At 44.1% G+C, this 27,268-nt stretch overlaps 1 protein-coding gene across 2 annotated transcripts; it reads left to right on the forward strand.

Moving 5' to 3' along the window:
- The first annotated feature begins 1,227 nt into the window (after positions 1-1,227).
- On the forward strand, positions 1,228-26,084 carry STT3A (STT3 oligosaccharyltransferase complex catalytic subunit A). Of its 2 annotated transcripts, none has more exons than XM_074976859.1 (18): positions 1,228-1,330; positions 4,137-4,262; positions 4,631-4,691; positions 5,688-5,809; positions 6,851-6,996; positions 9,026-9,116; positions 10,392-10,498; positions 11,299-11,463; positions 12,566-12,746; positions 13,624-13,779; positions 15,220-15,311; positions 16,120-16,275; positions 16,578-16,766; positions 18,871-18,987; positions 22,388-22,490; positions 23,436-23,624; positions 24,422-24,537; positions 25,820-26,084. In XM_074976859.1, the coding sequence occupies exons 2-18, from the start codon at positions 4,175-4,177 to the stop codon at positions 25,856-25,858; spliced, it is 2,118 nt and encodes a 705-aa protein (XP_074832960.1). In that variant the 5' UTR covers positions 1,228-1,330; positions 4,137-4,174; the 3' UTR covers positions 25,859-26,084. The 2 variants fall into 2 exon arrangements, with proteins under 2 accessions (XP_074832960.1, XP_074832961.1); XM_074976860.1 differs by lacking the exon at positions 1,228-1,330 and adding an exon at positions 3,614-3,698.
- The last annotated feature ends 1,184 nt before the right edge of the window (positions 26,085-27,268 follow it).

Genomic DNA, 27,268 nt, shown 5'->3' on the forward strand with positions numbered 1-27,268 from the left:
GCTTTTTTCCCCGTTCGCGTGGCCTTGGTGACTATCAGCAGGTTTTGCCTATCTAGGGAAAGGGTGTAGAAGCTTCTTTGGAGCATTTTCTACAAGAAGGTGGAATGGACAGGGTGGTATGGAGAATAATACCGGAGGTAGTTGGGTTAGTTTGTATCCTAATAAAATAGCAGTCCTGTAGCACTTTAAAGACTAACAAAATGATTTATTTGGGGATGAGCTTTCGTGGGACAGACTCACTTCATCAGCTGAAGAAGTGGGTCTGTACTACGAGAGCTCATCAGTGAATAAATCATTTTGTTAGTCTTTAAAGTGCATATTAATGCTGTTTAGTTTTATACACAAAGGAGGTGAGACTGAAGATGAAATATGGGCTTTATGGCACCACACTAAAAACTGAAAAATGTTTCACAGCTATTTTTAAGCTTTTATTCATGCTTTAAAATGATCAGAGAAATTAAATTTGGCTGCTCAAGCCAGCTGTGACGACCTCCACCAGAGGCAAAAAAGTCCACCCTTATGTCCACGCTGCAGCGCTTGTTATTATGGAACAACACATCACGTCCCTCGCCACAGTAACTCCACCAAAACGAACGACATCTGATGCCCGCTCTTTCAACGTAAGCAGAAGTAATCCCCACTGCACTGCACTGCCCTCCAGCCGGCGAGCAGCCCGTCCTTGCTGGGGGTTGGGAGTAGTGCGGGCTCTCTTCAGCCAGGCCTGAGTTCAGCGTTGCAACGGGGTAATGCCCAAGTCCGGCCGTGCAGACAGCGGGACGGATCGGGACCGGGCCAGAGGCGCCCCATAACACAGCCCCAAGCGCTGGGCCTGTCCCTAGGAAATCAGCGGGGGAGCGAAGCCCAGGCCCCTGCTCAACCCGCGCACTAGCGGGATGGATCGCGTGGCAGACCCTGCCCAGCAACCGCGGTCCCCAGCGCCGCTTCCAGATCCGGTCACATGACACCCTGGCCCGGAGATGCCTTCCGGGTGTCCCTCGCCCAGACCGACACGTCACTGCTCATCCCTCAACCAAACTACCTCCTTTCAGACCCGTCCCGCCTCTCCCTCTTCCACCACTCGCACCTCACGCATGGCGCATTAACCCGCCCACTTCGGCACTGAGTGGCAGGTTCGAAGTCCAGTCCGCTGCGGCGTAGCCGGTCGAGGCGCGGATCCGCGGTGACGGACAGCTGTGTGCGTCAATGGGGTGTTCCCAAGAGGCGGGGGCGGGGTGGGGCAACCAAGCGGACGCGGCTGGCAGGAGTGGGTGCGCGCGCGCGCGCGCAGGGTATGGATGGCTGAGGTAGCGGGGCGGAGAGCGGAGCCCAGGTGAGGACTGTACGCGCGTGTGTGGCCGCGATGTCGGGCTGTGGGGCCGGCTCTGGGCTGGGGGCGGCTTGTCCCCTGTCTCGTCAGCCTGGAGCTCCTGTCCTCCGCTGCCCCGGCTGCCCTCGGCCCCTGCCCGCCAGCGCCCTCCCTGCCTGGGCACGCTCCCGATCCGCGCGTCAGAGCGGCAGCTCCCGTGGCCCCGACTGTACAGCGCCTGGCACGGGGGTGCGGGGAGCGGAGTGCTGCTCCCGGGGCGGGGAGTTCCAGGGCCGCTCGGCGCCCACGGCGTTCCTGTAACGGGGGCCCCGGGCAGCAGGCCAGCTCGCAGCTGCTGTGAGCGGCCCTTTGCGGGTGGGGCTGGAGGACTCAGCTGGTGGGCTGGAGACGGAAAGAAGCTGCTGATGCGAAGCTGAGGGGCTGCTTTGTTTTTCACCAGTCGAAGGTTTTCCAGGGCATGCGACTGCTTCCGTCAATGGGAGTGACAGTAATCAGACCCCGAAGGTCATAAGTGACACTCATTACAGGTTGAGCCTCCCTCAGCCGGCACCTTCAGAAACTGACGGGTGCCAGACTAGAGAGTTTGCTGGACCACAGCAAGTCAGTATTGTCGAGCATGTTACCGACACTTCCACGGTTTGATAAGTGGTCATACAGCTAACTAAAATCATGGCGGGTTACAGATGATGTCGGATGAGAGCGTTCTGGATTAGAGAGGTTCAGCCGTGTATGTTGATCATCATTAAAAGCACTGTGTCTGATGGGAGGAATGCAATCATCTGGCGTATCATAGATGGAAGTGGGCACTTTTTTTGACACCATGCTCATTTGGGCATCCAGTGTCTTGGAAGAGTTTAGAAAGGACCCCAAGGCTGCTGACTGAGCTGTCCTTACTAGTAGGGGATGCTGTAGAGGAGCCAGTTTCTTTGAAGAATTTCCTCCCACCTATGAGCATCACCTCGGTCCTTTGGCTGGAGAGAGAGCCTGGAGACTATGCTGCCTGAATTTAGCATAGAGAAGATAGAAAGCTGGGTATCATGTCTATTTTGCTGGCACTTTCACCTTTATCAATTCTGTACCTTTCCAAATGGTTTCGTAGACTTGTTGAATGATAGGGGAAAAATATTGAGTCTTCACGGACTGTAGGTGAGGGACAGTTGCCTGTGATGACTCTGTTAAGTCTGAGAAAAAGCAGGTGATGTGACATCTTGGTGATATCTGTTCCACAGTTGTTCCATGACCCGACCCTTTTGCTTATTCTCAGTGCATTTACTGTAGTAATTTTAGGTAGCCTAATCTTGATGAGAAAACCATGGCTGGACAATGACCCTCAGAGCCAACTTCACCACTTGGTAGAGTGACCTGTGATGCAGACTAGCATACCTTGTGGGTCACCATCTGGGATAGCAACTCCCATCACCATGTCCTTTTTTGCCCTGAAGTTCCTGGGACTGCTGCCAAGCTCAGAGCTAGATTATCTATTACCTAGAAAGCCTCCAGTGCTAGTGTAAGATTCACCATCATCATTTGCATTCTTTTGCTCTTGAGTAGAATAATAATGGTCTTTGTGTTCCCTCCAACTGAGAAACTATTAATAATGTAGCATCAATTATTTGGTTTTGGATATTTATTTTTGGGCATGTTTGTACCCTGTGAAGTAGATCTGGAAGTGTTTCTGCATGTATATTTGTTTTATCTGACAGATCTCAAGATTGTCAAGTCTTGTCTCCTTAGGCTTAATTGAAAGGCTCCATTAGGTGTTTGACAAATGGATGTGGGCTTTCTTAGTCCTCGTCTTTTGGAATCTAAATCAATAACAAAAAATCTTTATTTCCCAACTATGTTTGTTAAAAAGGTGTCAACAAAATCAAAGAATTTTACCTCTTCTGAATTAAAAATCTCTTGTTGTCTGATAATCATAATCCTATTGGCTCTGTGCTTAGTCTTTGTGGTTCATAGGATTCAAACTGTTGCAGGGGTTTAACCAGGTTGATTTTAAATTGATTTAAACTGGTGTAATTTTTCTGCTTATGCTGGTCTAAAGTAGAAAAGGCTTTAATTTCTAGTCTAAACAAATTAATGTGGTTGTTGGGGGCAGGGGAAAGATCTTTTCAGGTTTTCTTTACGTATCACATGGGAGTAAAAAAGGGCACCAACTGTCCAGTTTTGTTTGACTTTTCTGGCCTCTGCGGGTCATGTTAAAAGTTGAAGGGAGTGTTTTAGGCCTGAGAGTGCTTTTGAAGTATTACTTATTGTTAATTGCTTATATAAATTACATGGCAATTCACAAAGAGAGAAGCAGACACACCCTCTGCTCCAAAGAACGTGCAGTCTAAGATAGGACACCAAACGACTGAGAACAACTGGTAAGGTAAGGGGGTGATTGTTGAAGTGGGACTGTTTGAAAAGCTGTCTTTCAAAGATGAATTTGAAGTGGGAAAATGCTGTCTGGTGGATGAGGGCAGAGAGAGGGTAGAAGGGATGAAACAGAAATGGAAGATGTGAATATTAGTAAATTAAGGGGAGGGAGAGTGAGATCAGAGATCTAAGCAGGGCTGAGCTTACTGAAAAATTTGAATCAGATTCCATAAGAGACAGAAAGCCATTGAAAGTATCCAGGGCTGGTGACAGTGTGAAAGTGATAGGAGCGTCAACTATCTTCTGGGACAGAAATGGAGTGCATTGAGGCATGAAGCTGTTCCTGTTCTAGGTAATATTAAGCTGTTAGTTTATTAATTAGAGTAAAGCATTCTGACAGGAATTCAGGAGGCTGTTCTTGGCTCATCGCTTCTGCCCTGTTCTCTTTCAGGGGTTCAGGCATCATCCATCACAGCCTTTGATGTGAAAATGACCAAGTTAGGGTTTCTCCGCCTGTCCTATGAAAAACAGGACACACTGCTCAAACTTCTCATCCTATCAATGGCAGCTGTGCTATGTAAGTCCGATCCTTGATAACTGTATACATGCTCAGAAGCTATCTTCCATAATGCTGGTAGCCCAGCACCATGTTCTGCATTTCTTAGGGTAATGGGACTCAGCTACTTTTCAATAGCTTTAAAATATCTTTTCATTATTTTTAACACATTGAAAAGAACATCTTCCCATAAAGGGGAGAGACTATCTCCCTTCATGTTTATAAATGATCAATTTGAGCCTGGTTGGAAGGCTAAACACAACTTCTCTAATGGTCCCACCACTTGTCACAGGCATGAAGCTTTTATCTAACTAAGATATTGAGTTAAATCAAGTGTCCCTTGCTGTGTGAATGATGTACATTGATAAAAACTTTTCTGTGTATTGCAGCTTTCTCCACTAGACTCTTCTCTGTGTTAAGATTTGAAAGTGTCATCCATGAATTTGACCCGTAAGTATTCTCCTTGTGTTTTGTGGGCTCCTGCTAGTCATTTTCCTTGTCATGTTACCGTTCCACAGTGTCACACAGGAAGGTGCTGGACAAATTGCTCTGCACAAAAGATTGCAGGGGTTGAAAATGTTTTCTTCATTACCTGGCTTTAGATGCCCTTCCCCCAAAAAGTGTCATTCCACTGTGCCAGTGATTTTTGCTGGAACATGGAACTGGCTTAGATGGGGTTAACTTGAACAGGTTCCCTGATAGCTTTGGTATCAATATCTTGCTGCCAGTGCATGCTCTCTGAACCTCATAGGGATGAACACAGGACCCCTCTTACTATAAAGTATGCTTAGGTAGCAAAGCTCTGAGAGCTCCTTGCAGGTCTGAGTTCCTGCTGAATTTGTTTTGCGAGCAATTTGAAAACAGTAGGAAGTAGCACAGATACTTGAGGAAGGCCACCTTCACTGCAGAGGTTCAAGGCAGTTTAGAGTACCAGATAGTTTTGTGACATGCTAGCCAGGAGGGTGTGGAATTGGATTGGCTCTGCAAGTGTTCTGTTTTGGCTCTGCTGTAGTAATTGGGTGTCGCAGCAAAAATACAATCTGACTATCTTGAAAAATGTTAGCCTGAATAAGCAGAAATATGAGCTGCCTTTTTTCACTCTTAAGAAAATATATTGCCAAGTGTTGTAGTTTGGTGTTCTCTCTTTAGTCATATAAATCTCTACAGTTGGAGGGAGGTGTAGCTGATCACATTGACAACCTGCTAAAACTCAGAATGCATAATAAAGAAATGGTCAGTGCTCCTTGTGTCTACTACTTGGTGCTTTTGCATATGTATCTTCTAATGATTTTATTTCAAGACCTCATTCTGCTGAGCATCTGTATTGGATGGTAGTGCTTCCTCATGCACTGGTTACTTAAAGTCTGAGATTGCTGCTTATCAAGTTCCAAACGATGTTTCTTGTTTTCACGCCACAGAGACACTCACCATCTCTTGGTATTGCAGGTATTTTAACTACCGCACAACGCGCTTCCTGGCGGAGGAAGGCTTCTATAAATTCCACAACTGGTTTGATGACAGAGCCTGGTACCCTTTGGGGAGGATCATTGGTGGAACCATTTACCCAGGTAAAGCCTGCATATTTCTTTTGTGCTAAACCTCAATTTAAGGTAAAGGAAGTTCAGATGGTGCCAGTTCCAGGCTCTTATCTTGGTTTAAGCGATTTATCCCTTAATCTTGTCTCTCCTGTTCACTAGCTCCAAGATCTCTGTGACAGGGCAATCAAATTTGGTTTCTCTCTCTCACTTTACATCAGTATAATGAAACATTAAGATGGTTCTTACTGGTTATGTTGCTGAAATGGTACTTGAAAAATCAATTTTGGATAAACAAATTGATGGGAGCCGATTGTGCTAGAATCTGATTGTGGTAGTTTAGATAATCCTTGCTATGAAAAGTGAAGGGATTTTTCATCTAAGACAGTGTGACTGGAGCTGCACATGCCTATGTCTTTCCTTCTCCTCCCTTGGTTTGGTTTTGGGCAGTAGCATGCTGTATCTGCACCATGGTACCTGATTAATAGAGAAATGAAATTCTCACCCATGATGTGGACCTTTGTAATTCTAATACAGCCCTGAGATAAGACTCCACTTAAATGCAATCCATTTGTGTCCTGCACGGTTGCACACACTGCTGCACATTCTCCAAAGTAAGAACGTAGTTGCTCAGGGTGGGAGGACGTTTGCACCTTATTTTGTGTTCAGAGCCAGTTAAGCTAGATGTCTTCTAATGAGACTGTAGTATTTTGATGGCTGTCCCTTTAAATCTGACCAACATCATCTTGCATCAGAGGCACTGGCTAGACATTCCCTGTTTTTATATTCTCTCTCCACCAAACCCCTAATTCTAGGAAGGTTTAGAGATCCTTGAGACCTTCAGATACTACAGTGTTCAGCAACCTAGATAGGTATGCACAACAAACTCAAGGAACAAGTTTTAAATGCTTTAGTCTGACAATGTCCCTCTAAGCCGTTTTTACAGCAAAATTATCCCTTTCTTAACTTTAAACATCATCTTGGGTGCCTTTTGTTCTAAATGAAGTACAAGCAACTTCATATATTGCTGGTGAATCAATGCCCCTTGCTAACAGTATTATCTCTGTCACTCAGGTTTAATGATCACATCAGCAGCAATCTACCATATTCTGCACTTCTTCCACATTACCATTGACATCCGAAATGTTTGTGTGTTCCTGGCCCCTCTCTTCTCTTCCTTCACCACTATAGTAACTTACCACCTCACCAAAGAACTTAAGGTAAAGAGCAGATCTGTGCATAGCTGCCTAGTTCTATAGCTTTCAGTAAGGGGCATGTGTTTTGCTGTCTGGCGTACCTGTTTATCAGAGCAAAAACACTGATAATTACAGGGGAGATCTGAGATTGTGGTCCTTTGGTAAAGTAGACCCTTGATTTACGGAGAGTTATGTTCCCACACACCCTCACATAACCTGAATTTCGTGTAAGTCGGGGTGGCCTTTTTCCTCGACAGAATGCATGTTCTGCAGCTGGGGAAGCAGCAGGAGCATCTGGAGCTCCTTTTTGAACAGCAAGTCCTGGGGTTGCCAGGGGTCAGCTGGGAAGGATTAACCCTGGCGGTGGGTTGGGGCAGGGGGATTAAGCCTGGGATTAGGGCTGCAGGGGGGCGGAACTGAACCGGAGCTGGGAGTGCCTGCAGCTGCTGCTTTCCCTGGGTTCCAAGGCCAGGAGAGGCCGGGGCTGCTGCTTTCCTGGTGCCGGGAGCACCCCACTTCCCCAGGGCTTGGTTGCAGCCATGAGGAGGCACCTCCCCTCCCCAGTGGTGGTGAGCTGGAGCCGTGTGTGGGTGGTGAGTAGGGCTGGGAATGGGGTTGAGCCAGGGCTGCAGGGGGAGCAGGATTTTGAGATGCGCTTAACTTGAGTTAATTCAACTTACGCGCAACTCAAAATCACTCATTTCGAGGGTTTACTGTACCCCTGTTGCTTTGTTGTTGTTTATTATTTTCTGTTCAATAGCCAGATGCATTTGGCAGATCAGTTTATTCATATGGCCTCGAACATCTCCCAAATTATCGGTGAAGGTTGTATATTCTTGGCTGGGATTTTTTGTTGGTTTCTGCCCATGGGGGGGTCTTTCCTGTGCTCTTTTTCACTTTATGATGGCCTCTGAGTTTTTGACATTGACTGGCTTTGATGAGGAAGCCAGCAGGATAGCAGCTAGGCTGTAGTTTATAGATTAGGAAGAATTAGCGGCTCTTCCCTTCTGTCATGTTTAGGGTCCGTATCTCACACAAAGCTTTTTGAGTGCTACACGGCCCACTGTACCAGGGGCTTTTTATAGCACAATATTTGACCTAGGTTTGCAGCTTGACTTTTGTTTCCATGTTCCTGGTGATTTTAAATATGGTAGGGAGAAGGAGGGCAGGAGATGTTGGAGTAAGATGTGTTTCCTCAGCTTTTACCCAAAGACAGCTCTGTGAGTTGATACAGGATGTTTGCCTACTTGGGACATCTGGGCCACAGTTTATTTTGTGCCCTGTGGAATTCTTTGCTGCCTGGAGATGTCTTTTAAATGACTCACAAGGCTTATACTTGCACAGCAATATGTGTCAAGTGACAGTGCACTCTTACGTTTACCTGCATTGCAGTTCGACCACAAGGCTTTTATTTTCCACCGAAGCTGCTTGGAATAATGGTGGTGTAAAGTCATTCATGTTTGCTTAGTTCTCCCTGCTGGCTTTTAGAAATATATGTTTGAGCTGGAGAGAGTGACCTTGGCTTTGGAGCTTGGGCTACTGCCCATCTCTTCCGCTGTCCAAAGATCCTTCCTCATTCAGTCTCGTGTTCTTGTTCAGCATGCCAGTCAGTTCAACTGGGAGTTTCAGCCTTACTGTCAGAATTTTGTAGCCAAAATGCAGGTAGCTTCAGGAGTCTGCTTAGATACAGTTTGTTGAGTTCCTTCTGCCAGCTTTCTGACCCAGAGGATGAGACATTCAGTAGTCAGGCTTTACTCTCATCTGTGCTTCAGTCTCTGCACTGATCCATCTAGCAGATGAGAGCATCATTTATGGGCTCCAGAGGAGATCCTCTTCCTGCTCTGCTTGGCTGAAGGCAAGATCTGACAGGTCCCAGAGGGAAAGAGGTGTGGAGAATTTTTTTCTGTGGCCCCTTGCAACTGAGAAATTGATTATTTTAATAAGTCACTAAACGGGAACTCTGATAAGTTTGCTTTTTGCCAGCTGAGCGTGTAAATCTGTCTTTAAAGACTGAAGTTATATTTCTTTCCTTCTCACCATATGTGATCTCCAGGATGCAGGGGCAGGTCTCCTGGCTGCTGCTATGATTGCCGTGGTGCCTGGTTATATCTCTCGTTCTGTGGCTGGCTCCTATGACAATGAAGGTGAGATTGGTGGGGCTCCAAAATAGCAGGTAAACCCTAAAGAACCACTGTGTGCTGAAAACTAACTGTAAAAATTGCAGCATGGGGTTCCTCCTGCATTTGCTCCCAGGGAGTTGCAAGCAGTCATTCCCAGTCAGTAATGGTCCACAGACAAAAAGTGGCTTTTTTCATGCTCATTCAGCCTGCTTTGCCTGTCTGGTTGAGGCGGCTGACCTGTCAGCACAGACGGCAATCTGTTTCTCTTTTGTACAGGAATGAGCCTGGCATTCATGCTGTAATAGTATTATAGCCCATTCCAAATCATCAAGTGATTCTACTAACTCCATAAACTCTGCTAAGGATCAGAACACTTGCCGGATTCTGCCTGCCCCTTACTTCACTGCCGGTGGCAACATTTCTGCAGATGAGATGGAGACAAGTTTGCTCTTGGTGTCTAGAGCAGAATAGAATCCAGTTTGCTCTTTGTAGCTGTATGGGTGCTGCATGGGCTAACATGAATCAACTTGTCAGGAAAGTTAGCAGATGCTCCTGGTTCCTCTGGAAGTCACAAGTGTGTAGTGTGAGAAGGAACCATTTTACCTTTATTTAAACATTTAACGGCACTTTTAAATTTTAATGTAATCTAAATTCATGTTAAGGGGTGAATGTTTCTTCCAGGGGTCCGAAGCAACATCTAGTGCCTGTTAAGATGTCGCAGGAGCAGACAGTAATTCTGTGGAGCTCTGCTTCTTGGGAAAGGGATTTGAAGGTTCCCGCTGACAAGGGTGCACAGTGTATACACGCACCTTGTAGTATATTGAAATCTAGGTAGGTTCCAGATGTGGTTCCCAAAGCAGTGGGGTTGTCAGAATCTGGACTGCATGCACTATGCCCCAGTCCCATAGCTGAATTTTTGACATATTTTGACATAGGGCTCTAACTTAAAGTGGAGATCACGTTAGAATATGTGGTTCCTGGTATGCAGGGGCAGGTCACCTGGCTGCTTCTGTGATACCTGGTTATATCTCTTGTTCTGTGGCTGTCTCCTGTGACAGTGAAGGGGTGGGGCAGGGGACCTAGGGACAGGTTTATTAGGGTTTTTAGTTCTGCTTAAAGGTGCAGCTGGGTGGCTAGTGAAATTTACAAAAGTGCCTAAGCAAGTTAGGCATCTAATCCTTATTGACTCAAAGGGTTTTTTCTTTTTACCTTGAGGAGGTTGTCCTAGGCACTTCAGGACAGATTTATTTCTGTGTCAGGAGTCATCCCAGGCTAATTGCTATATGTTATTTTACGCAGGTATTGCAATATTCTGTATGTTGCTAACTTACTACATGTGGATCAAAGCAGTGAAGACTGGTTCCATCTACTGGGCAGCCATGTGTGCCCTTGCCTACTTCTACATGGTAAGTGTTTGTTTCTGATGATAAATGTTGAGGAATCTCGAGCAATCCAGTGATCATCTCAGATGTTCCAGTTGACCAGAAGCAAACAAAATATAGCCTATTTATCAAATGGTGTACAACTGTCTTTGTGTCTCTTCCCAGCATGCAGTCTTTCATGGTGATTCCTATATGCAGGGAGCTGTATTCTCCGCATGGCGTGCCTGGGTATTAAAGTTGATGGTGGCTGCGTTTTGCTTCATTTTATGCAAGCTATGTGTATCTACCTAGTTTCTATTAGGTTGTTAGTGGGGTCTGTTTTAGGAAGCCCTTGGAGTGACTTTCTTCTTATTATAGACAAACAGGTTTTTGTCAGATAGGACCAGTTATGCTATGTGGCCTATAAGGCAGATGCAGGGAGCTGCATTTTCTTTTACAAAATGTGAGCGTACCATGCATTTCTGTGAAGTTAGCAAGCCTGGTCCTGTTGTGCATGGAGTTTGGATGTCTTGTAGTGAAAGATGCATAGCTCAGCTTAGCTTTGACTTTCTTAATATATTTTATTAAAATGTCAGTGGTATTTGAGCTGCTGCATGTTTGGTACTTCCCTGGCATGCTCATTGAGTGTGCACTCCTTTGTCCACTCTTCCATTACTATCCCAGTCACATTAATCATTATTAGAATAAAAGGGAGAATGGGTCTTTGACATTGTGTCTCTGTGAAAAAGCATAAGGGAATGGGGAATGGTCTGTAGAATATTAACATCTTTTTCACCCCCATATTGCAAATCATTCTGATCCCAGACTTTTCTCTTTTTATCCAGGTCTCTTCATGGGGTGGCTATGTGTTTCTGATTAACCTTATCCCCCTGCACGTCCTTGTGCTGATGTTGACAGGACGCTTCTCCCACAGGATCTATGTAGCCTACTGCACCGTATACTGCTTAGGAACCATCTTATCTATGCAGATTTCCTTTGTTGGCTTCCAGGTAAGGGAATCAAATGTAGCAGCGAGACCAGGGGGAGCAACAGGTTAACATATGACTTCTGCTTCTGGCTGTGCCACTAACTTACTGTTTAACGGGAAATATTTCACCTCTCTGTCCCTCAGTTTCGTCGTCTGTCCCAGAGGGATGATAAGACTTAAATTTCCTCACAGAATTGTGCAGGGCTTCATGAACTTTGCTAAAGTTCTTTGCACTGTTCCTTAGAGTGTTGCAGGCTGTTAGCAGTGTTAGCAAATATCCTGATCTGCTGTGTTCTGGGTATTTTAAGTTACTATAACATCCATTATTCTGAAATAGCCGCAAGTCTGCAATCACTTAGATTTGGCTGATCTTCAAATCAATTGGTCATCACTGACTTGCTCAAAGCTGTTGTGAATAAGGTCCTTGTTTCTTCTTATAGGTTGTACTAGTCCTAGTGCTAATTATGGAAAAGAGAATGGCCCAGTGGGGCATGGGTTCTACTTCCAGCTCTGCCATGCTGACTTTCTGTGGCCTTGGGCAAGTGATTTATCCTTGCTGTTGCCTCTTGTTTCCAGCTCTGTGATAATGGGAAGAAAACTGCTTTACAACCTCTGTAAAATGTTACATGCTTGGATGAGATGTAAGGCTGGGTGACTTCTAATCCAGTATATACTAGATTACTCAACACATCTTTGTCATTGCCTTTTATTAAAATACTCCTATTTTCTCATAAGTGAATGATCCAGCTGAAACCGGCTCTAGTCACAGTTACATGGTCTTTCTGGGCTCCTGCTTAAATACTCAGGAGACTTCATCTGAGCCACTGTCATATGCAAAATGTTATGGTATCGGTATGGGAAGTTCAGGTCAGCATCTTTGTTTTAAAAAGCTCTTGGAGAAAGTAACCTGGAAAAAGGGTTAATATGAGCAGTGCTCTCATTTTTGCTTCTGGATTTAATTTTCCTGTGTCTTCTTAAGAGCTTTAATTTGGGGAAGAAAGAGACTCCTCCTGGCTGAGTCTGTGAGCTCTGTGTGATTTATTGAGACTGTTACTGGAGAGCACATTAAAATGTCTGTTGTTGTCACTCTCCTCTACGTACAATCCCACTGTCTCTCCTTGCAGCCTGTCCTGTCATCTGAACACATGGCTGCCTTGGGGGTCTTTGGACTGTGTCAGATCCATGCCTTTGTGGACTACCTGCGTAGCAAGCTAAACCCCCAACAATTTGAAATTCTCTTCCGGAGCGTGATCTCCCTGGTTGGATTTGTCCTTCTCACAATAGGAGCCGTGCTGATGCTGACAGGTAGGTTGAGTTATGTGGCAAAAGCTGAATAGGAGCAGAGAGGTAGCCATGTAAGTCTGTATCCTAACCAAAAAAAAAAAAAAAGCAGTCATGTAGCACTCTAAAATGTTACATAACTGCATTTTTGTTTTGTGACAAAAGCTGTACTTCTGGTGGTGAAATTTGTGAATTTCTGCTTAATTTTCCTGCTACTGCTTTGGAAAGTGGTATGTGGTTAATTATAATACATTCCTTTAATGAAACAGGAAAGAGCCCTTTGATAAATTGTATGAGCTCTTGTACCAAAATCTGCAATCAAAATATCTCTCTACTCTGAAAAGTAGAAATGTATCAGTAGTTCGTTCTTTTTCAAAACTGTCTGTGTGTATGTTTGTCATAATCTTCTAATGATATTCACTAAAGCATGTTTCTAGTACCTTTGTTGGCCCAGGGGAGCCAGCACAACTCTGGGAGGTGGACCTGGGTATGTCCTGTTTCATGAATCATCAACAGAACAGATGACCAATCTCTAATGTGAAAATCGGTATTGTTGGTGATAGAAGAGTCAAAGGACTCTCAGATCCCAGACAGAGTTTGGTAAGCTTAGACATTTGACCTGGAATCTGAGCAGATTTGATCTGGAGTCATAGAGAAACTATTAAAAATGGCATTTTGGAACTCCATGCTGAGAGTGCCTTTTTGAGGAGAGCTGGATGTGTAAAGCTATATTAAAACCCAGTAATTGCAAAAGACATTCAGCATCTTAGTAGTGTTGCATATGATCAATATCTGAGATAAAATTACAACTCTACACATCCATTCTCTTTAGGAGAACTTTCTGCTGTAAACTGATCCAGGACTTGAGTACGTAAATGTGGATTTCTCTTTTCTCTGCCAGGAAAAATCTCTCCTTGGACTGGCCGTTTCTACTCTCTACTGGATCCTTCCTATGCAAAGAATAACATTCCCATCATTGCTTCAGTCTCTGAGCATCAGCCCACCACTTGGTCCTCCTATTACTTTGACCTGCAGCTTCTTGTTTTCATGTTCCCAGGTGAGTTTAGTGCATTTATTTCTGGAATGCACTCAAACAAATCATCTGCATATGAAGAAAACATTGCAGCAGAAACCTAATGACAAGCCTGTGCCCACCCGCCTTGAGCAACACCCTCCAAAGAGTGGAGGAACTCTATACAAAAGCCAAGTACTTTGACCTACAGAAGATCAGTGGGAACATACACTGTAGTGTGCACTTCATTAGGCCTACATTTTAGGGCCATTTAAAAGCTTCAGCTTGTCAGCTGCATTGCTCATATTACATCAACTCTGAAACCTTCACTTTTACTTCTGGATACATTTTAGAGTAGCGACCTTATGGCCAATGTGGCTTGGGGTCCCAGCTTCCAAGAAACAGCATTGTCTAATAGGCAGAACACTGGAATGCAAGTAAGGACTTCTGGGTTCTGTTGCCATCTCTGCCACTGTGTGAGCCTGAGCAAGTTATTCCCTTTTCTGTCAAATGGAATAATAATGCTTAACTGTCTTGTAAAATGCTCTGAGATTTGTGGATAGAGAGCTGAAGACATAGTAGGTGCTAGGTACTAGTACAACTGGAGAGATGGCCTATTGTCACTGCTGAGGTTATCCCAAGAACTGTTGCTTTCAGTCATGTTGTGGAATCTAAACAGATTTGATCTGATTTAATTGGTGCTAATACTTTGAATTACACCAAGATATGCATAAGAAACCAGTGCAGTCTGCAGAGCATTGATTAGTTGAGGGTGTACTTCATATACAGAAACTCACTAAATTGGCTGAAGCCTTCTTTACTGTATCAGTAAATGCCCTGCTTGTTGTGTCTTAATGCTGTAGCACACCACGTGTTCACAAGTCTCCTTATTATACGGTTAGCTCAGTATTCAAGGTAGATGCAGGAGCGGGCTGAGGGGGCAGTGGGGTCCAGGCAGGAGGTAGAGTGCAGGAGTGGGCTGAGAGTGAGGGTGTGGAAGCGGGCTGGGTGTGCAGACTCTGGGTGGGAGGGAGGTTTCAGGGAACATGGCTGGGTATTGGGGGGTGGGGGGGTGTTGAGAGAGAGGGTGCAGGAGCAGGGTGAAGTATGGGGTCTGGGTGGGAGTGGACAGGGATGGTGGGGGACCTGGCATAGCTGGTGGGAACCACCCTCTGGCACCACCTCCCACCATGCCCATTGGCTGCAATTCAGCCAGCAGGAGCACCAGAGGACATTTCCCTGCAGTGCACAGAAGTCGCTTCCTCCCAATGATATGGCCTTGGCTTGCCTGGATTGGGCCCATGAAGCTCAACTTTCACTCCCCTCCACAGCAGGGAGTCAGTGCAGGTGCTCCAGGCATAGCATGCATACACACCCTCCCCTGTGGCCAGAGCACCAATATCTGTTCTCGCGCTGGCATTTTAACTCTTGGCCTGGAAGGAAATTGCCAACCTGGCTGCTGACCTGTGTCTCCCTCTCTTACAGTTGGTCTGTATTACTGTTTCAGTAATCTGTCGGATGCCCGAATTTTTATCATCATGTATGGTGTGACCAGCATGTATTTCTCTGCTGTCATGGTGAGAGCTAGTGTGTGCAGTCCCGGACTGAGCATCTTGGGAATGGAAAAATGGTAGAAAGAGGAAATGGGTGAAGTGGAAAACTAGGATGGACAGTTTCTTTCAGTTGTCAAATGGGCTTAATGTTGCTTGCTAACAGAGCTGGTTGAAGCAGCCATGACATTTCTCTGTTTTTCAATCACACATAATTGTGAGGCTTTGTTAGGGAATGCAACCTGGCAAGATTTCTGAAGCAGCAGTTAAATGCCATTTGTCTCTGTTGCCATCATGGTAGGTGAGTCAATTTTGGGAGGGGTTAGCGAATGCTCTTTTTAAAGTCCATTGAGCTCCTCAGGTGTTGGGCTCTGGATTCCGATAGTAAAGCTGGTTGTGAGCTAGTATCTTAGGATTTTTCTGTAGCACATGGTGCCCCAGGTGAGAGTTGACCTTGGTGCATGGAGGCACATATTAATTCTTTGGTACATTACAATACTATTAAAGGCTCTTGAAGTTATGTTAAATTAAAATCCCTGCTGTACAGAGGTGGGAGGGGGCTGTCTGTGAAACTCAAAGACCCCAAAAGCACTTGACAAGAGGTTAGTATTGATGTGTTTGTCATTAAAGACTGTCCACCAGAAAACAGTCCAGGGCTGGAACAGTTATTGCAAAGTGCAGAATGGCTGTTCCTCTGCACAGTCACTGCATTAGTTGGGAATGGGAGGAGTCATAAGCACCCAGAGTCTATATTTGATTTCTGTACTCATTGTACATTCTGCCAGAAGCTCATCTTTCTGTGGTCAGGTACTAAATGTTCTGTTGTCTTCAACAGGTGCGTCTCATGCTGGTCTTGGCTCCAGTTATGTGCATTCTGTCTGGCATTGGGGTTTCTCAGGTGCTCTCCACTTACATGAAGAACCTGGATATCAGCCGACCAGACAAGAAAACCAAAAAGCAACAGGACTCCACCTACCCTATTAAAAACGAAGTGGGTTTTCATGCATGGTTATAATCCAGGCCTCAAGGGAAAGCCTTGTGAAGACTGGTCGGGAGGAAGTGCCCCCAAGCCTTTATGGTGCGGGGAGGATGTAATTAAAGGGGATGGGGGAAGGAGATTGACATGCAAATGTTCTCTTGTCCACCTCTTGTGCAGTGCGTAGAGAATCGGTGGGACTGTCTCTTGTGTAAGACCCAGTCGGTGCTTGTTTCGGTTGTGATAGGGGATTAGGCTCTGATTCAAAATGAGTGAAACTTCTGACACACTTGTCATGCTGTTTATTGCTTGCCTAGGTTGCCAGTGGCATGATCCTGGTCATGGCTTTTTTCTTGATCACCTACACTTTTCATTCAACTTGGGTAACCAGTGAAGCCTACTCCTCACCTTCCATAGTGCTATCTGCTCGTGGGGGGGATGGCAGCAGGATCATCTTTGATGACTTCAGAGAGGCATATTACTGGCTGCGTCACAATACGCCGGAGGTAAATTGCCACAGGGCCTCTGTATAAAGTGATACTGTGGTTTGGTTTCAGGTGGAGCAGAGACATCTTACAGAGCTACTGTATCCTCTGCTTGCGAAGGGCTTTGATAGCCTGCTATGAAAGGCACTACATGAGCAAATTTTATTACACTAACAGTATGGATGAAAAACAAAACAGCAGTCCTGTAGCACTTTAAAGACTAACAAAATGATTTATTAGGAGATGAGCTTTCGTGGGACAGAAATACTTCTTCAGATCTATAGAATTTTCAGTCTAGACCCAGTTACTAGTCTGGACTGGAAATTCTATAGCTTTGAAGAAGTGGGTTCGTCCCACGAAAGCTCATCACCTAATAAATCATTTTGTTAGTCTTTAAAGTGCTACAGGACTGCTGTTTCGTTTTCATACAGACTAACACGAATACCTCTTTGTTGCTATTTAGTGTGGATGCAGTTACCGTCTTACTGCTGTAGTATACAGGAGTTTTCCAAGCACTCCTAAGAGAACCAAATCTGGGCAGATTGCTCAAAACCCAACCAATTACAGCCCAGACATGGGTTCCCTCTTCTATGAGGCAAACCAAGCCACCCACAAAAAGCACCTATGCTGCCTGCCAGCAAATCCCACAAACTCTTGGGCAACTTTATGCCCAAACCAGTACTCCGCCTAGCTAAGGTGAGAGGTTATGAAAACTAATTTCACCAAATCCATACCAATTCTTCCAACTCCCAAAGGGGTCAGCCACATTCCCAGGTCAATACAGACTTAGATCTTACCCAAAACATTATGTTGTGCCAATCCTTTAGAATCTAAAATCTAAAGGTTTATTAAGAAAGACAAAATAGGATGAGAGAGCAAATTTGTTAAAGTGGTTAAATTACATACATCAGTCAAAGCTTTTGATGCAGGCTGCAGCTGAAAGTAACAGCTGCTATCTTGAAAATCTCTGAAGAAAGATCTTCCGAGGGACAGATCCCCTTTCCATAAAGGCTTAGTTCATGGCAGAGCTGTTCTTACAGCCTGCTCCCTAGATGGAGACTTGAGGCTCAGAACTGTGGTCTGAGGATTAAGGGCAAAATGGCCACTGACTGGGTTCTCTTTATAGACTCCTGCTATGTTGGGGGGAAAACTTTTGTCACAAAGGCAGCAGAGACTTATGTGATTAGGTCACCTGTCCTCCCCCTGTTGGGGCATTCTTCCATTGCAATTCCCTGATGACATCCTGAGATGTGGGTTGGAGTCTGATGAGGCTGTTCCTATGTTCAGCCCATCTCACCTGATTGGGAGGTGACCACACCTTCCATTATTGTGAATCCCATCACTAAAACACAGATATAGACTCTGTACCTCTACAAATATGGTACAGATATACAAGCAGCATAACAGATTCAGGGAGTTACCAGCTTTTATTAAACACCTCAGTTGGCCCACCTGACACAAGATTTGGGGCAAACTTAAAACAGTGGATACAGAAGTGTGTTTTTATTTATTGTAAAACTCCAGTAACATCATAATTCCATCCCCAGATCCCAAGCTTGCTGACTGGGGCCACACTGCCTAAATGGAAGATACTAATATTCAGTATGGTGGCATCACACACTAATGGAAAACCTTGAAAATCTAGCTTAGCTGCTTACCGCGTGCCTATAAAGGGCATTGTAACTATACCTTTCTAGGCAGCTTTCATTGACCTCACTGTTGCAGACTTTCCCTGTCTGTGTTTTATTGATGGGAAATGAGGTATCTGAAGAAGAACTGTCTGTTGATGTAATTTGCAGAGGTGACCCAGTTTGCTGCAGAGCTCAGCATTTGAGAAGGATTTTTACTCTTTTCTTGCTTTGTCTCTGAACCTCTGACATATGTGGCTCTGTGGCTGCCCAACTTTTTTTCCATTGCAAACTGCTCACTTCAGTGAACACTGCAGTGTGTTATAATCATGTTTATTCTTAAGGAGCCCTAGAGCCAAAGAACTCTAGGAACATGACACACATGTTTAAGCTGCTCATGGATCAGTCAAACCTGGTACTTAAAATGAGTGATAGTGGAAATAGGACAGCTTTCTTTCTGTATTGGTGTACTAATTTTCTTTTGTATTTGAATGCAGGATGCAAAAGTTATGTCTTGGTGGGACTATGGGTATCAGATAACAGCCATGGCAAATCGGACAATTCTTGTGGACAACAATACCTGGAACAACACACACATCTCCCGAGTTGGTCAGGTAGATGGTGATGGATACGGCTTCTTTAGAGCACCAGTAAAACCTCTTATCGATGAACATGAATATTTCTGGGGTGATAAGAATAGCCATCCTGAGTCAGACTAAAGGTTCATCTAGCCCAGTGTCCTCTTCTGACAGTGGCCATTGCCACACGTCCCAGAGGGAATGAACAGAACCGATTATCATCCCCCTTTACCCCGTCATCCATTTCTCGCTTCTGACAAAGAATAGGGACACCATTCTTGGGTCCATCAATGGTTATTAGCTTGGATGGCTATCTTCCATGAGTTTATCTAATTCTTTTATGAATCCTGTTAAATTCCTGATCTTCACAACATTCTCTAGCAAGGAGTTCCCCATGTTGACTGTGCATTGCATGGAGAAATACTTCCTTTTGTTTGTTTTAAACCTGCTATCTATTAATTTCATTTGGTAACCCTTACTACTTGTGTTCTGGGACAGAATAAATAACTTGTTCTTATTTACTTTCTCCACACTAATAATAATTTTATTAGACCTCTATCATATACCCCCTCCCAATCTTCATTTTACTAGGCTGAAAAGTCAGTCTGTGTAATCTCTCCTCAAATGGCAGTCATTCCAAACTCCTAATAATTTTGTTGCCCTTTTCTGAACTTTTTCCAATGCTAAGATATCTTTTTTGAGATGAGGTAGCCACATCTGTACGCAGCACTCAAGATGTGAGCTTACCATGGGTTTATATTAAGGCAATAACTTATTTTCTGGCTTATTCTCTGTCCACTTCTTAATGATTCCTAATGTTGTTTCCTTTTTTGGCTGCTGCGGCACATTGAGTGGATGTTTGGAGAGAACTATCCACAATGACTCCAAGATCTCTCTATTGAGTGGTAATAGCTAATTTAGTCTCCATTTTGTATGTATATTTGAGATTGTTTTCCAATATGCATTACTTTGCATCTATCAACGTTAAAATTCATCTGCCAATTTGTTGCCCAGTCACCTAGTATTCTGAAATCCTTTTGAAGCTTTTCACAGTCTGCTTTGAACTTAACTATCTTGTGTAGTTCAGTATCATCCACAAATTTTGCCACCTCACTCTTAATCCCTTTCTCCTGCTCCTTCGTGAATATGTTCAATAGCATTGGTCCCAGTACAGATCCCTCTTTCTATTCTGAAAACTGACCATTTATTTCTACCATTTGTTGTTTCCTTTAACCAGTTATCAGTCCATGAGAGGACCTTCCCTCTCATCCCATGACAGTTTACTTAAGAGCCTTTTCTGACTGTCCTTGTCAAAGACTTTCTAGAAATCTAATACACTACAGCCACTGGATCCCCCTTGTCCATATCTTTATAGACCCACCTCAAAAAGTCTCGTAGATTGGTGAGGCACAATTTCCCTTAACAGAAACCATGTTGATTTTTCACCAACAAATTTTGTTGATCCATGTGTCTGACAGTTCTTTACTACAGTTTCAGCTAATTTGCCTGCCACTGACTTACTGGTCTGTAATTACCATGATCACCTCTAGAGCCCTTTTTAAAGATAGGTTTCACGTCAGCTATCTTCCAGTCTTTTGGTACAGAGGCTGATGTAAAGTTTAGGTCACAAACCACAGTGTCTAGTTCTACAATTTCACATTTGAGTTTTTTTGCAACTCTTGGGTGAATGCTATCTGATCTGGTGACTTGCTTCTGTTTAGTGTATTAATTTTTTCCAAAATCCCCTCTAATGCACCTCAATATGGGATAATGCATCAGATTCTTCACTTAAAAGGAATGGCTTAGGTTTGGGAATTTCCCTAACATCCTCAGAAATGCAGACTGATGTAAACAATTAGTTTAATGTAGTTTCTCTGCAATAACCATATCATCCTTGAATGGTCCTTTAGCATCTTGATCATCCAGTTGTTCCCCTAGTTGTTTAGCAGGCTTCCGTCTTCTGATGATCTTAACAAAATGTTTTTTATTACCTGCTGAGTTTTTGGCTAGCTGTTTTTTAAATTCCTTTTTGGCTTTCCTAATTAGACTTTTACATTTCTTTTTACAGAGTTTATGCTCTTTTTATTTTCCTCACTAGGATTTAACTTCTGCTTTTTCAATTATGCCTTTTTATTGCGCACTACTTATTTTACTTGGTTGTTAAGCCATGGTGGTGCTTCTTTGGGTCTCTATTGTGTTTTTTAATTTTGGATATACATATAAATGGAGCCTCTCTTATGGTCTGTTCGAAAAGTTTCCAAGTAGCTTGTAGGGATTTTACTTTTGGTTCTTTACTGTTTTAATTTCTGTTTAAGTAACCTCATTCTTTTGTAGTTCCCCTTCTTGAAATTAAATACCTGTGTTGGGCTGGTGTGGTGTTTTCTTCACCACAGGGATGTTAAATTTAATTATATTATAGTCACTATTTCCAAGCAGTCCAGTTATAGTCACCTCTTGGACCAAATCCTGCACTCCTCTTGGGCCCAAATCAAGAATTGCCACTCCCCTGTTGGGTTCCAGAACCAGTTGCTCCAAAAAGCAGTCACTGAAGCTGTCAAGAAACTTTATCTCTGCATCCCATCCTGAGCTGATGTTTACTCAGTCAATATAGAGATAGTTGGAATCCCCAATTATTATTGAGTTTTGATAGCCTCTTTAATCTCCCTTAGCATTTGACTATTGTTATCCTGATCAGGTGGTCCTTAGTGCTATATTCTTAATATCAGAGCATGGAATTAATATCCACAGGGATTCTGTGGTACAATTTGGTTCATTTAAAATTTTTCTTTCATTTGATTATATATTTTCTTTTACATGTAATGCTGCTCCCTCACCAGCACAGTCTGTTCTGTCCTTTTGATATATTTTGTGTGCTGATATGATTGTGTCCCATTGATTTATCCCCATTCCACCAAGTTTCTGAGAAGACTATTATATAAATATCCCTTATTCAATATGAGGCACTCTAGTTCAGCCATCTTATTATTTAGACTTATGTTTGCATATAAGCACTTTAAAAACTTTTCACGGTTTATCTGTCTGCCATTTCCTCATGTGATTGAATGACACTCTTCTCATTTGATTGTTCCCCATCTGATTTTACCCATATTTTATCATCTTCCATCGTCTCCTCTTCACTGGGTCATTGAGAATCTCTAGTAATAGAGCCCCCACTAAGAGAAGTCTCTCTCCAATCCATGTGCTCTTGCTCTACAACATTTTTAATGTTAAGTGCCAGCAACCTGGTTCCATTTTGGTTTAGGTGGAGCCTATTCTTCCGTCCTACACTGAATGGAGGTTCTGGCTCTCATTTGAATGATCCATGCTCTTGTTTATTGATTTGAGGTGACTCCATGGTGCAGCTGGTACCACTGTGTGATGGAGTTACTGTGGGTTTGATGGCTGTTGCTTGACGCCGGCTTTGTTTTTATTCAAGGCAATGGCATCCACCGAAGAGAAGGCGTATGAGATTATGAGGGAGCTGGATGTCAGTTATGTGCTGGTAATATTTGGAGGCCTCACTGGATATTCCTCAGATGGTAACATGTCACTCAAAAATCCTTTTCTTGCAGCTCAGCTGTGCAAACTCCTGCATGCTAACTCCTTCCTCCAGTCCAGTTGCCCACAGTTCCATCTTGGATGTATAACACTTCTGTGCTATGATGCTTCCAATTTCTGCCTCCACAATATACACTAGGAGGTCATGCTTTCAACTGCTCCACCCATATGACCATTGAAGAGCTAGCTGGCTGAAGCTATTGCAGTGTTGAATGTATGCTGCTCAGGGGGCTGGGGCCGGCGGCGGGGGCTAGACTTACAATCGCAAGTTGTGCAGCAATTGTTACTGTGAGAGTTATCACAGAAGTAGTGATTGTGCTGCATAGTTACTGATATGGCGCATGTGTTTGAAGGAAGGATACAGTTTGGGTAGCAGATATAGCACAAAACCAAGAGATGGGGAACACTGAGTTCTGAGCTTGTCCTCTGTGTTTCTGGGCGAGTTCACTTGTACTCCCTGTCATTGTGCCCTGATCGGTAAACGGGAGATAGTTCCCTAGCTCCCGTGGACATTGAGGTTTAATGAGTTCACGTTTACTGTTTCAGAAGACTTTAGATGGCATTTTTACATATTTGCTGATGAAGATCTTAATGTATAGAGTTGAAGAGATTAGAGTTCAGAGTAGCTTCATTCATCTCTTCTTCACTCAGATCCATTTTACACAGCGTCAGCCTGGAGAGAGGCTCTCCAGAGAGCCAGCTGTTACTGACATCCCTGAATATAGAGACTGAGGGCACCTGACTTTAAACCGTGTGCCTCCAGGTGGGCTGGTTCCTCAGTAACTACATGTTCTCTTTGTGGTCCTCCATGTGGTAGAAGCCTTAAGTCTGAAAAGTGACCCCCCTGAGTGCCATGCTTGGCTGCTTTGCTTGCTTGAAACATGTGATGTGTAAAATGCTTTGACATCTCTCTCCTGCCTCTTTAGATATCAACAAGTTCTTGTGGATGGTACGAATTGGTGGAAGCACAGACACCGGGAAACACATAAAGGAGCATGATTACTACACACCAACTGGAGAGTTCCGTGTGGATAGGGAGGGTTCTCCAGTGTTGCTCAACTGCCTTATGTATAAGATGTGCTACTACCGTTTTGGGCAGGTCTACACAGAAGCCAGTATGTAATAATGCTCCTTGTGTTGGTATTGCAAAAGGGCATCGAGGAATACTGCCTAGGTGATAAAGCAAGGAACATAGGTATCCAGATACTGAGGTTTTGTCCCAGCTCTGACACTAACTTGAGGTGTGAACATTTACAGAGTGGAGACAAAAAAAGGAAGGGACTTGCTGTGCCAAGTGGAGTAAGTCCCTTTTTGTCTCCACTGTGTAAAGTAGGAGGATGTTGACTTACCTCATGTGGGTAAGGAAGGAGGATTTCTCTTGACAGTGCTGTCATTCCCACCCCATGGACCAGTGCCACATTCTGCTTTGAAATATAAAACACATTGCCAGGCTCTGGTCTTCTTTTAAGGCATTGTCAACTCTGAGCCTGCTGTGCTGAGGTTGGCACATGGAAACATCCTTATGCCTGACACTAGAAAGTTAAGGATGCAGTTGGGCTCTAGCAAAAGAAATGCAAAAAATAACCCCGCCATGTACTTTGGTTCCCTGTTCTGGCTTGTCCCAAGGATGCTGGAATTGCAGCTCTTTAGAACATAGAGATGAAGATCTGACTTTAAATGGGGGGCACAGACTGTGTTAGAATCCACAATATGCTGTATATTCAGAATGGAGTCACCTGGGAGAAGAGAAGAGCCTGGCTGGCTCATGTTTCAAATGCATTCTGTGCCCATTGGATTCTGAGTCCTTTGGAAAGGCTTTTCATTTGGGCTGGCAAGACCTGTATTATTTCTGACAGAAATGCGGACTCTGAAGCCATTGGTCATTCTAACCCCTAACTCTTTTTTTTTCCAGAGCGCCCCCCAGGTTATGACAGAGTGAGAAACGCTGAGATTGGAAACAAAGACTTTGAGCTTGATGTGCTGGAGGAGGCCTATACTACAGAGCACTGGCTAGTCCGAATATATAAAGTAAGCAGGCAACAGGTGCTGTTATACCTGTACAAGGGAAGTGGGAAGCCTGGAACAGTTTGTGTATCTGGTGTTTACTTGTGCCGAGAGCTGGATTATGATCACTTGTGACAGCCTTTAGGAAGTGAGACTGAGATTTTTTTTTTTTTCTTTTAATGGATGGAGTGCAACTACCAAGGCAAATTTGGGCTACTGTTATGGCCTACAAGTGTTAGAAACTGCCAGGAATGCCATAATAATTAAACTGCTAAATTCAGAAAAGTCAAGCTTTAACTTGGGCCGATGTGGCCTTTTCTCAGGGTTCTTTGTTTGCATACTTGGTGCTTTCTATGTAGTTACGCAGGAAATGCTCCATTTTGATTAGGATTCTTGAACATTCTGTGTGTGCTCACATGAGCTTCAGAGAGGATATATTTTGTCAGCTGTGAAGCAGGGGAAGGATAGGCCACAAGAAGTTCTGCATAGATCTCAGGTTTTATTTCCACTATGCTAAAGTAAACATATAATGTGGACAGTGGCACAGGTTTCCAGTTCCCTTGTGCTGATGCCATTTGTTTGGTCTTTGTATGCGATCGCATCATACCTTCCCTGAAACCAATACAGTTTTTGCCCTTTTAGTAAGCAGAGTACAAGAGTAGGAGTAAATAGAAATGGGTTTTATTCCTAGTTCTGCATCAGATTTGGACCAGTCTGGTCACCCCATGCATCTGTTTCTTTGGGTGTAATATGCTGTTAATCATAGTAAGTCCATCAGTGGCTATTAGCCAAGATGGTCAAGGATGTAACCCCAAAATCTCCAGCTACCAGGAACTGAGGTAGACAATGAGGGGAGATGGGATCACTCAAGAGCCCTGTTCTGTTTATTCCCTTTGAAGCTTCTGGCATGAGTCACACTCAGAAGATGGGGTCCTGGGCTAGAACTACTATTGATTTGATCTAGTTTGGTCTTTAAGTTATATAACATTACAGATGAGTGAAGCAGTTGTCTCTTCCTTCAGCCCCTCACTTGCTAGGGTAGCCTGTGACAAGCCAGAGAAGCAGCATAGATGAAATGATTTGCTGTTTATTTCTTTAGAAGTACATGAGCTACAGATTGCAGAGCACTTCTGAACAGAAGTAAAAATAATGTGACTTTGAATGTTTAGGTTCCAATATAAAGTGGACAAATCAATACTAATAATTTATGATGATTCCAACACATGGGTAGGGAAAGTATACAGAAGAGGTGTTCCCTGTGTTAATCGTACTATAGAAAGCTGCAAAGATTATTTGTACCTTGCAGGTAAAGGACTTGGATAATCGTGGATTGTCAAGAACATAGATTTGCCTTCAGCTTTCATGTAAACTGCACTGACCGAGCTTTGCCTGTGAAGCAGAATTTTTTATACCGTTTGTAAGTGCAGAAAGGAGTTGGATTTACTGCCCGTGAAGTCCCGTCCTCATGCATTGTCTTCATTTCATGAAACGATTTTTATAAGTATGAACCGGTTACCAAATCAGAAATAATGGCTTTACGGTGGGTTGATTAAAGGGAGAATGAAAAAGTGTGTTTGTTTTTCCCTTCTTGTGATGGTGCCTGATGCAGCAATCGAGGTGGCTGTGCTTCCCTCATTGACAGTAATGGCATCCTGGCCTCTATCAACTCTGGAGCCCTTGTCCATTTGGAATTTCAGGTCAAATCTATGACACCTCTCCCACTCAAACAGGCAGCAAACTTCCCTGTGGTTTTGTACTCATCATCGGTTCAGCACCCATTGGTGTCTGATGCCTCTGTCACTATTTCCTTCCATCTGCTCCTATCCAGTGCAGAGTGGCTCTGTAGACTAGCTCCACACCCATCTGCCCATTTCTCTGTCAGGTCCTCCTCTCCTATTTGAACTGTCCCTTGTGCCTAATACCCGGGCCTTGGGTTTTCGTTCATTGGTGTGCATGTACACATGTAGCTGCTCACAGGCAGATTTGACCATGGGGCCTCTGGAGCTTAGTGCATGCGCTTCTCCAGTTTGATTTAATGGCCAGCTGGCGGGTTTTATACTGTAGGGTACTAAACACATCAATTAATATGAAACGGGCAGTACTGCTTCCTGGTCACACAAAACTAAACCTCTCCCTGCAACCCAGGCCTGATGTCTTCTGCAACCTATATCATTTTAGGCAGCCTCTGATTGAGCTGCGTTCTTCCAGGCTTCCCTATCTCATGAATCAGTGGCCTTGGTCTATGTTAACAGCCTCTAATTGAATCCTACAGTATGCTTTCGCTTTGCAAGGTCAGTCTATACATCTCATTAGTAATGGAAAAAAAGACTGAGGTACCTGAGGAAGGTACCAGGGAAGCAACTGGTGGTAATGGCCCAAGGAGGCACCTGCTGTATTGAGGGAACCAGAGAGGAAAGCCCTTCTAGCTGCAGCTGGATAGGGTACCTGAGCTAGAACCTGGTATGTTTGGGAGGGGTTCAGGTTTTCCCCGAGAACATCCCATACCCCAGGCAACACTGGGGATAGTAGGAGATGGGGGTACACCTAAGGGGTCTCTTCACTAATGACTGTGCCAAATGATAAGTGTGGCTTGATGCTGTAACCCAGGCCTCAGTGAGAACAGCCTCTGTGGCAGCACATTAACCACCGCGAAGTGTAGGACCCAAGGAGGACAAGTTTGGGGCTCTATTATATTGGTGTCAGGGACAGAACAGGGTTAGCATAGTGGGTGAGGGATACCACAACACCAAACAAA

Source organism: Carettochelys insculpta, chromosome 25, assembly GCF_033958435.1.
Source record: "Carettochelys insculpta isolate YL-2023 chromosome 25, ASM3395843v1, whole genome shotgun sequence".
Classification (NCBI taxonomy): Eukaryota; Metazoa; Chordata; order Testudines; family Carettochelyidae; genus Carettochelys; species Carettochelys insculpta.

Coding starts and splice junctions, on each gene's coding strand:
- STT3A (XM_074976859.1), top strand. CDS start 4,175: ATGACCAAGTTAGGGTTTCTCCGCCTGTCCTATGAAAAACAGGACACA. Junction 4,692..5,687: donor GTCATCCATGAATTTGACCC/GTAAGTATTCTC, acceptor TTGGTATTGCAG/GTATTTTAACTACCGCACAA. Junction 5,810..6,850: donor TGGTGGAACCATTTACCCAG/GTAAAGCCTGCA, acceptor TCTGTCACTCAG/GTTTAATGATCACATCAGCA.